General features: G+C 39.8%; 1 protein-coding gene across 1 annotated transcript; it reads left to right on the top strand.

Annotated features, from left to right (window-relative positions):
- The first annotated feature begins 7,967 nt into the window (after positions 1-7,967).
- Positions 7,968-8,345, top strand: LOC116267757 (uncharacterized). Its single transcript, XM_031649682.1, has one exon. The coding sequence runs from the start codon at positions 7,968-7,970 to the stop codon at positions 8,343-8,345; it is 378 nt and encodes a 125-aa protein (XP_031505542.1).
- Positions 8,346-11,360: the final 3,015 nt, after the last annotated feature.

Genomic DNA, 11,360 nt, shown 5'->3' with positions numbered 1-11,360 from the left:
TTCTCTTGCTCGCACTCCCGAAATTTGCTCGACTTGGTTCTTTTCTTGTTCCAGATGTACCCATCTTAATGTCCTTCAGTGAGGTGTCTGCCAAATCTAGTGTGTAACAAAAACAATGGCCACGCGATAGAAAATATAGAAATCCTTCACCGTGATATCCAATGATCTTCACATGACGAAAATTGCTTGATTTATGATTGTATAGGTTAAATCTCTCAAACTGTGACTGACTGAGAATACGAAGACCTTTCGAACAATCAGCAGTTTAAGAACTGCATCGCATTAACATGCTCGTTTTAAACAACTACTTCTTAGATCCTTCGTTTCTTTTTCTTGTTTTAGTGGAGTTGCGTCTCTCTCCTGTCTCTCTCTCTCTCTCTCTCTCTCTCTCTCGCGCGCGCGCGCGCGCGAGAGAGAGACCCATGTGTAGTAGTACAGTTTGTCAGGAGAGTGAGATGTCTTTTTAAGTTTTAAGGAAACTGAATGCCTCGAGTCCTCGACCAATGGCTACAACTACAAAGTTCAAATATTTATAGGTCCTATATTTTACAAAAGGTATTGAGACTTTATAATATGAAGATTATAATTAATTGTAGATGCAACCACATTGATCTCCTCATTCAACACATTGGAACTTGAAGACAAGTATCTGTCAGTTCATTATATTATAATTGACATTACATACTTTTTAAAGCTAGTCACATGCCGCTGGATAACTCAGGCTACAAAAGAAGAATCCTATAAAAGATACTCATCTGACCTCAAACAACCTTTTGTTTATTGACGTGGGCCTTTCTTTTATAAAATGTTGAATGGTGGCCCCTCAGCAGAGTTTTCACCGGCATCATGCTTTTTCAGAGGCTTTTGAGTTTATCCTGGGAGATGTCAGAATCATCGAAGCACTAGCAAACAAGTGCAGATCCAGTAACCTTTGGATATGGTGAATGCTGCAGAACTTTGAGTTTCTTAGTCTGAACCATCTCAATCGGGATCTCCCAGTTGAGTGTATTTTTCGTGTTATTATTATATTTTTCCAAAAATAATCCAAAAATTATATTCAAGTCATTTCATAAACAAAATTTTTCGAGCACTTTGGACGCCCATCGGTTTCGAAATTAGATATTCCATGTAAAGGAATATGGACAAGCTCAAATTGCCAAGGCACATGCTACAGGTCTAGGGCCATAGACGAATGATAGCTGCAATGATTTAATTCTCTCATAGTCGGTGAATATTTTAATGATGCGCATAACTTTGTGCATGTATTATCGAAGAAAATATAATATTGTGTATACACTAAACAATACAAAGCAACTTTTGCTTGACTAAGTGAGGGAAACCATGCATGGCTTTCAGTGTTGCTCTGTTGGCAAATTTGGGCCCTGAATGCATGTTGTGTGTGTGTGTGTGTGTCAGAGAGAGAGAGAGAGAGAGAGATCAATTCAAGTTACATTTACGGTATTAGTGGTGATAAAATTCAAAGGGATTCCTTAACAAATAAGGCCAGCATCAACTTCAAATCCCATGTCAAATGCATCTCACAGTAACATTGAGGCTCATAGTGTTGCCTGTCAATGGCATACTAGGCTGTCTAAAATATTGGCAACCTTTTATTGCAGAAACTGGTCAGAAGAGCCGGAAATGTGTATTCATACAGCACAAGTCACCGCAAACCTTTCTATGATTCGCAAGTAGATGAACTAGAAGAGTAAAATCCAGGCCAAATAAGCAGCAGGGCCCAGGTCTTGGTTCTTGCTTCAACTTCTTCCTAGAAAAGATAATTGTGGCTAGCTTAGTTGCAATTGAATTAAATGCAGAGCATCTTGTAATATTTCCTTTTCCTCACTAAGAAAGATAAGGAGTGTTATGTAAGGAAGATGAGAGATGTTATCCTTTCAAGATATAGCTAGCATGTGATTCATCTTTCCATTTTGCAGAATTGCTGCAAATTACAGATGTCCTGCTAGCATGTGCTCATGGTTTTCTTCTGATGATTCGAAAATCAATGGCTTTAAATATGTCCAACATTTTAGACTCGAAAGGCATGTTTTTAGCAACAAATAAATATTCGATTCATAGGTTTTATGGCCATAAAACCATAATGGGCACTTCTAATCCATGTGAAATTGGATTGCACTTACAATTCATCTGAAGTTCTGAAACATGTGACAGGAAACCAAACTATCATGATTGATAAGGTTTCTAATGTACGTCTACAAACTTGTGTCGATGACCCACTTTGCAGCTCCCCACTTGCTTGTTCGTACCATAATGGTAGAAGCTACAAGGTTTTGATCCTTCGGCTTCCTCATTTCTTCAAATGGTGCTACATTAATTAAATCTGCCGCATAAAGTTTCTCCTTTTACCTATCAAACTTTTACCAGTAGGGATAAATTGCATGCCACCAGGAAAAACGACCATCAAGTTGAGCACCAACATGGAATCTTGCTGTTATGGTGTCCCTGGATTCACCACCCAAAATGCATCCTTTGCCAAGAGGCATAAGCATGGATATCTAGGGTTTTACACCGGAAAATAAACCTGAACAAGGTATGATAAAACAAGTACCTTCTGAATCAGCTGGTCGGACATTTCCAAGAAACTTGACGATTTCCTTCACTATCTAAAAGTTTTCCTAGAATCAGGGCATACCCATTAAAAGTATTTCATTTTATGGGACTTTTCAATCAATCTTTGGTTATTTCCCGCATAGCAGATACTGTAAAAGTTTTCCTAGAATCAGGGCATACCCATTAAAAGTATTTCATTTTATGGGACTTTTCAATCAATCTTTGGTTATTTCCCGCATAGCAGATACTGTATTAATGAGCAATGTGCCATCAATCTCCATGACCAATACCGGCAAGCAGTGGGTAGATGAAGTCCAGGAGCTGGTTTGAATCGGAGACGTCCACACCAAAACACGGGTCCGGCAGCATACACCATCGGCTAATGGGACCCAATGAAGCTTCACAAGAAAATTGCATGTGCAGTCGGTATCTGGGCGACACAAAAATCCGGTGAAATTGTCAAAGGTGTGCTTGTGAATCGGACTTGGCATTTCCTTTGATGCTCTGATATCCTTGTCTTTCTCACGGACTGGTGGAATCGTTCCTTCCCCATTGTTGTTTTCACACCATCTTTGTGAGTGATTAAGCTTTCAAAACATTTTGGGCGGTTGGTTTGCAGGGTATCTTAGCTACTTACGGTATTTCAATCACATGACCTATATGTGAACAGAAGTTCTTTACAACGCTTTCACTATATATAAAGATGATGATGATGGATTCCTTTAAGTTTTCATGGCTATAGCAGGATCTGACTTTGCTGGTCCTTTTTTTTCCTTTTTAATTAAAAAAGGAAACAACTTTGGTCATTCTTTCCATTGGTGCACATGCAACCTTTTTTTATTTTATGCGCTTGTATGGCCAGTGGCCCACACAGTTCCATAGAATTCATTTATTTCTTATTAATTGACTGTAATTATTTGCTTAATATATAATTCTATATTGGTTTCCTTCAATAATTTGCTTATTTATGGTGTCCCTCGATAACTTTACTTGGAAATGTCTAATTTTTTTCATAAATTAGTCACTCAATAAAAAAAAGATCAGGCCCCGCTGCTGTTGATTGGCAATTTGGCATGCTCAGACGTGTGTTTGCGGTAACTTGTTTAAGATGTCCTGTCAATCTTTGAGGTGATATAGAAATCATTAAAATCAATGATAAAATCATCGCACGCAGATCGATAGTCCGCGTTTTTCATAACCTATTTCTGTTTATGGAAGCAAAAAATTGACACAAAGTGCCCTAAAAATGACGAAAAGGAGATATATATATATATATATATATATATATGTACTTGTAGCTTTGTGCTATATTCAGCTGGTAACAGTGAGATTAAACTTAACTGTTTTTCGCCAACTTGAGAGTTGAAAAGAAAGAGTAGGAATCGCTTTGACTACCAAAAAGTATGAATTATTTATCAATATAATCTGTAAAATGTCAACATTATAATGCCTATTGAACTGGTAAGTGGTACAACTACAAAAAAATTTGCCTCTTCAGATCGATGCAGTAATCACGGATGCTATGTCTCACGGAAAACTGACGATGTGCCGCACAAAATTACCATAAAATACAAAATCTATGGCACCAGGATCCCAAATCTGACTTGAATTTGAGAACAATGAAACATGAGTAAGCCATATTATTCATTCATCAAACATATATATTACTATTTTATATTAGAGGCTTGAGATGAAGGTGAGGGGCCTCAAAGGACGTAGGATAGAGCTGATCGAACAGATGAGTATGAAAAAGGATGATCGCTTGTTTAATTTTTGTGGATGCTATTCTTTTAAATCATAAAAAGTGGGATCACAACACTTTATTGATGTGTTTATTGTACACCACCCGGGTTCTGACGTAACCCAAGACTTTAGAAGCAGGAGATTAAGGGTCTTTCATGTTTTTTCGAGCGTTCTTAACCTTACTCCAATACTCCCCTTAGTAGTTTCAACTCTAACCCCAAAAACACTAACAACCAGAACAATCATCTATTTAATAACCCTTTGAAAATCCATCACAATCTTCAGTATTAGACTAAAATTTTGGGGTGTTACAATCTACCCCCTGAAGGCACAGGCATCCGCGCGTGTGGGATCCCAGATCCGAGTGTTGAACCGACTCTGATATCACAATTCACCCCCCTTTAAAATACACGTGTCTACGCGTGTGAGACCCTAGATCCGAGTGTTGAACCGGCTCTGATACCACAATCCACCCTCTTTAAAGCACACGCATCCGCGCTTGTAGGACCCTAGGCCCGAGTGTTGAACGAGCTCCGATACCACAATCCATCCTCTTTAAAGCACATACATCCGCATGTGTGGGACTATATGTTCGAATGTTGAACCGGCTCTAATACCAAAGTAACAACCAGACCTACTCTTGGGCTCAAGCCTTTAGTTCAACATTTCTCAACCTGTCTCTTAGTAATTTCGACTGCAATCTCAAAAAGGCTAAGAACCAGAGCAACCACCAATTTAGTATCCCATTTTATAACGCCTTGAAGATCCTTCGCAATCTTCAATATAAGACTAAATTTTTGGGATGGTGCAGCCATGCAGGTAGGAAAAGTGAAAAGGAGAGAGGAGGTTATTGTCAAATCCCTCCCAGGTTCTGAGGTTCACATCTTATTCGAATCTAACTTTTAGATATACAACCAAATCTAACCGTATTATAATATGTTAAAACCGACTTTCAAAATGTATGGATATTGGACATACGAATTTGAATGCTGTATGCTGAATGCTATCGGATATTTATTTAAAACAGAAGTCTGATCTGATTGAATGTCAATTCTCAAATTTTGATTCAATCCAGTTTCTCAATCCGATGTTAAATTATTTTTCATATCTGAATTTCGACATCCCTCATTCCTTTGTAACTAGATCCTATTTTGAATCTTGCTTACGAAAAGCAAGTGATCCGCTTGGGGGTTCGGATTGCAGTTGCGCAACTCCAATGCGCCGACACTCTTAGCCGGACCAGAGAACGTGTCGTTTTCCTCACACGGCAAGTCTTTGGCAGACAGACCACTAGCAACTGTTTGGAAAGTGGGCAACAAGGGCCAAGCCATACGGGCTGATCCCTTTAAGTTGCATGGTTGTCAACTTAAATGTTTGAATGGGAATCCAAGTTGGCCATCCCTTGATACCTTCATCCTTTATTGCTCTTAGTGGAAACTCAAATGATTCCGTCTTTTTCTTTTCTTCTAACAAAAGTCACGTTGAATGTTGCTGCCGCATCGGGTCTACCAGGGCCTGAACAAGTCTGCACCCACCATCACTCCCTTGATAAAGATCTGATCCACAGTGTCCATACAAAGCATAATTATCGGTCCTACGCGTCGAGAATGAAGGAAGAGTCGTTGACAAGTGATATCAAAGATCCAAAAGACGGCCAGGATTTCGGTTTAGGATCGTCCAAGTACATGGGAAATCAGATTATGCTGAATTTGATATGCTGGAAATTAAGCTCCAAAACTTGAAATCCATGTCCAGATTACTCACAGTCGCCGCATGCGTTTTGTCTGGAAGTAACAGTTGTTGAGGCCTTTCCATGCAAGAAAATGGAAACGTACATGTGAAAAGGATCATTGTTCAGTTCACCTAATTAATATGTTTTGTTCAAATGCATTTCCATCTTCGGGTTGTCTTCACATCACGAATTCCATAGGAAGTTCAGTTGACAACCGTGCAATAATCAGTATTTTTCTTTTCCTTTTTGGAGACTTGTTTATTAACTTCAATGGAGTTGATCTAATTTCTTCTTAGATAATGTCCATTGGCAACACTACTGCTTGCATTGACTCACACTGCGTTTCAGAAAATAATTAAATCAACTTCTGAGAAAGGAATGGATTTCTATCGTTTGCTGTGAATCCAATGAAGCTGCTTGGTTAGGAACGAGTTACCAATTCTACATCATCATGCTTCGAAATTGTAGCACAATCATCATCAACATAGTTTTACTTTCAACAGCAAAGTGGAAGACAATAAGATCGTGGGAACGTTCCAATTAGCTGGCTCTCTTCCAATCACGCTTAACTTTGTTTTTGTTGCTTCTGATGTCTATATTGATAGCAGTACAAAAGAGTTAGGGTCCACCCACTAGGCAGACAGTCCAAGGTGGCACTGGCTAGAAAAGTTTGGTAAGAAAATTAAAAAAGCAAGCCAAAATGGGTCCCATAATAACTTTTTCTTTTTTAAAAAAGGTAATTTCAAGTGCTATTTTGTTTATGAAGAGTCCTTGCATTTTTTTTTTTTTTTGCTCATTCCTTAGAATCTTTGGCATCCCTTGTGTTCACACCTTGCTTTCTTGAAAGATGCCCTTAGTTGGCTAAGTTCATACCTCATACGTGGCCAACACCATCACCGTGGACGCCAATCGGCTCGGCTGAAAATTGACGGCGAAGTTCCTCACCGGATTTGGATCCAGAGAATTTAGGTGCTAAAAGCTAAAGAGTCCCCAACTTCTGGAACAACATAAGCCAAGTCTAGGTTAGACTTGTCCCTTCCTAGAGACAGAGGGTAGTAATGAATTGATTATAGAGATGCCAATGGATTGGATTTGAATTAAACATCTGATTTAAAATAGTCGCATGTGAGAAAATTTAACTTTTGATTAAGAAATTGGATTGGATCAAACAAATCAAATCAAATTTGAAAGTTAGATTCAGTTGTATATCTAAAAGTTGGGTTTGGGTTCAGATGTAAAAATAAAAGTCAGATTTGTATAGAATTTAGATTGTGTTAAAACCCGGATTGAGATATTGTGTAGATCTCTGTTTGTCTATAGTTATTTGAAATTAGTACATAAGCATCCGATAAATGAGATGCGGTAAAAAATATATCGGATTATACTTCGATCCTTTGACATCCTAACCAATATCCGGTCCTCTTGCCCATGTAAGAGACATAACACCCAACACCGAGTGGAGCTGACGAGCTGGAGCCGGAGCCGGAGCCGGAGCCCAAGCTGGAGCACGACAAGGACGTCGTGCCCACCGAAAAGGAGTCAAAGAGAAGAGGAAGGCTCTGCGCACCGCCGCTGCCGACGGCGTCTTCTACAGCAGGCGACCTTCATTTGCACCCTGGACTTTTATTTGCTGATTTGGCCAACACTGATTAGCCTCACCTCCCACGTCAGACTCATCTTCTCTCTGACTTGGCCTCAAATCCCAACGTCGGATTTGACGTTTTCATGTCACTGAAGATCTAGAGAGGGATAGAGAGAGTTAGGTCATCCTAATCTCTCTGCCCTTGGCAGCATATTATAAATACACGGCTTCTCTTTCTCAAGGAAGAACATTGCAAACCTTCGTAATTTTCTTGTTCCTCTCTCTAGATCGATCTCTTTCTCCCTCTATAGCTGGAGATATAACACACATACATCAGATATGGGCAATTGCTTGAGGACCCATTCATCAAGATCGTGGGTTGATGACGATGAAGATGACTTTGGTCTCATTGGTGATCAGACGCCGGAGTTGAGGCCGTTCATACGCGGCCGGAGCTCTGCCGATGGGGAATTCCAAGGGACGGGTGGAGAGTTTGGGTTCGGGGATCACAAGGGTCATGATCAGAAGGTGATATCGACAGAGGTTAAGATCAAGGTGACAAAGAAGCAGCTGGAGAAGCTGGTGAGCTTGGTGGGGATGCAGGGCATATCCGCCGAATTACTGTTGGAGACGGTGGCGAGCTTGGGGTGTACAGAAAGCGAGACTCGGCACAAGCACTGGAGGCCGGCCTTGCAGAGCATTCCGGAGGTGGACTGAGCAGATGACCATGATGGTGTACAGGGCTGCCCTTAATGGTTGCATCATGGTGGTGGTGATCATCAGAATTATGATATATATAACTCGATTGTGGAGAATGGACATGGTGGTGGAGCAGATGTTCGTGTTGGAATTTCTCGTCCCTTCCATGAAGCTGCCGAGATTTGTAAATAGGAAACTCTCGGAAATGGATTAACCTCTCTTACTCTCTCTGTATCTTGCTCTGGCTGCCCCTTAGCTGTTTGCATACTATTTATTCATCTACATGGATTGTTGAATAATTTTCTTGATGTAAGAATTTTTGGTTCATCAGATTCAGATCTCTCTCTCTCTCTCTCTCTCTTTGTGCCACGGCTATCAGTCAATTGCTATCAGAGGGACACGCCATCTTGGGACTGCGATATTCCTCGTCATAGGTGCCCATATCATGCAGAAAATTTTCGATCTATTGTTAATTTATACTCGAGCCTTAAATAGTGCCGGTGAGTTACATTAACAAATGAGGCATGTAATTATATAGGTGATCAGTCATGTAAGTGGAGGGCTTTGGTTGTTCATCAAATTAGATCTGATCAGTTAGAACAAAATTCTTTACATGTCAAAAATCTAGTTTGGATCCCTCAGCTCGACATGAAACTCAATTTCAAGCCTCAACGGGTGTAGCTTAAGTGGTCGAGCTGGTGGGTGCATTAATAGTGTGCCATTAGTTCAATTCTTGTAGGTGCTATTCGCTTAAATTACAAAGACGTCGGATGTGCTATATTCTGGTTCACAGGTCCCAAGTAATTCCAAACGCGCTGAGAGATGGGAGAAAGAGGGAGAGCTTCGACCTTTCGTGGCTCGTCCGATCGATCACATGAAACTCAATTCCAAATCCTTGAATCTCATATTTACTACATTTAATGAATATTTTAAAACATTTAATACATAAAAAAAAAAGGTTAATACTGCAACGTCTGTATCGCACCTCATATTCTTATTTCCACCAAGTATTGGTTGAACTGTATTTTTAATCACTCGATCTGCTTCATTGTCGATTTTTTGCAAATTTGCTGTTGTTGGGTAGTGTAGATCAAAAGGATGCAGGTCGCTTTGATCAAGTAAATTAATTAACAGTTCTCCTTGACCGGTGCGATTAGGACCCATTTTCTCTTACTAAAATTTGATTCCCCATTTCCGCGTCCCCTCTCGCATCACATCGATTCCTCCAATCCCATCATCCTTGCTGATGTGGTTAGTGCTTTCCCAAAAAATTCATTTCCTTTCGTTTCACGGATCACGTCCTGCATCCATTATGTTACCATAAATCTATGATTTCATTAATGTGAACCTACCAACATGGACGTTGTAAATAGGACCAGGTCTGCTTGTATGACTTCATCAATATATCTGCCTACCAACATGGTAAATGGAATAGGTGAATCTCATAGTGGTTGGAACTAGAGTTCTATTTACTATATTTCTAACCACTTTTTCCCTCGAATGGGAGAATTGAATGGCTCTTTGAGATCAATTTAAAGAAGTGAGATCCCACAAGGTGTAAAGGCATCTACATCATTTGATGTTGTCATGCTTACACCACCTCCACCATTCATCTCATTATCATGGTGTTGGTGCTTCAGAGTTAAGGTGGTTAGGTCCATGTGGCCTGCCCCCTAATGGTTGGGGTGACCAAACCTAAAAATTTAAGCATCTGCACTATTTTTAAATGGGTAGGAGGCAATAGAAAAAGCTTCTTGATGACATGTTCACAGGTAAGCAGAATGAAGCTATTGCTGTGTCTGTAGTCACAGCCTTTTAAGCAGAACAAGACACAGGAACTTTGGGAATCTATTGGTGTGGCTTTTAAGAAAGGTGGTTGAAAACTTACAGCTAGCAATATAGAAATCAACCAGACTCATTAGAATTTTCATGGACCTGGTAGCTGGTTGAATTGTTTATTTCTTAAAACCAGCAAGCAGGGGAAAAAAAGAAAGGAAATTGATACACTAAAATGATGAATAGCTAAAAGTTTCTTGAGAATTTGGGTGTGTATGTTGATTGGTTCTTTACACAAGTTCAGATTAGATATCAGACAATGATGATAGGCGGAATCTACCAACTTTGCTGTGAAAGCTTTTATTCTGGATGTATAGTTCAAACAGGCCTGCTTCCCTTGATCAATTCAGTAAACATCTAAAAGGTTCTCCAGATCTCCTTCCCTTCGATCAGAAGCGGTGCTGATCAGCTTTGGGTTACGTAAGAGTGACGACCACAAAAGATAAAATCATCTGGTAGCCACGCCCAATACGCCAATTTGTTTGGATCAGAAAAAAATATATATTAATGTTCATGATCACTGATCATCACCAGCTAGACTTTCTTGCTGACGATCGATAAGCGTCGATCTCTGGCTCAACGATAGCCTTATCCCCAGGCTGCGGAAAAGCCTTTCCAATAAAATTTTATGAAGAAAAGAAAATTCTGATATGTCCCAAATATTCTCTTGAGCTCAAAAGATTGAGAAAGAATGGTTAATTAACTGCCCGATCCGGAAAGAGGATAAATTATTCAAGATAAGTTTGACCGATAACCAGATGTCCTCTCGCCAGGTTAAGAGAGATTGGAAATAATGAGGCAGGTTAATAAGTGGATCGAATTAAGAACCTCAAATCTTGTCAGGTTAATTGCCGAATTCATGAGACTTTAGATTCACAGATTTAAGATCCATGGAACGAAATGCATCCTCGGCGCTAATCTAATCTAGAAATGTGCCCTCTCAATGAAATGGCTATCCTTTTCCACATCACGATGGAGCTGTTCAGCCTTATCGCTTTGATGGATAGAATTGTCAACGATGTATATCTGGGTCCATTAATGGTTCATGGTTTTGAATTTGATCTACCACCTTGTGGTTCATATCTCATATCAAAGCCAGAAGGAGCCAATTCCAATTTAACTATTGGAAACAAACAATCCTTTAAATCAATAAGCATCAGCGTGTTCATGTTGTCATTGTAAAAGCACGGTGGTCAT

Source organism: Nymphaea colorata, chromosome 1, assembly GCF_008831285.2.
Source record: "Nymphaea colorata isolate Beijing-Zhang1983 chromosome 1, ASM883128v2, whole genome shotgun sequence".
NCBI lineage: Eukaryota > Viridiplantae > Streptophyta > Magnoliopsida > Nymphaeales > Nymphaeaceae > Nymphaea > Nymphaea colorata.
This window is presented reverse-complemented; position numbering and strand designations above follow the sequence as displayed.

Bases quoted from the DNA above. Each gene is read 5' to 3' on its own strand.
- LOC116267757 (XM_031649682.1), top strand. From the start codon at position 7,968: ATGGGCAATTGCTTGAGGACCCATTCATCAAGATCGTGGGTTGATGAC.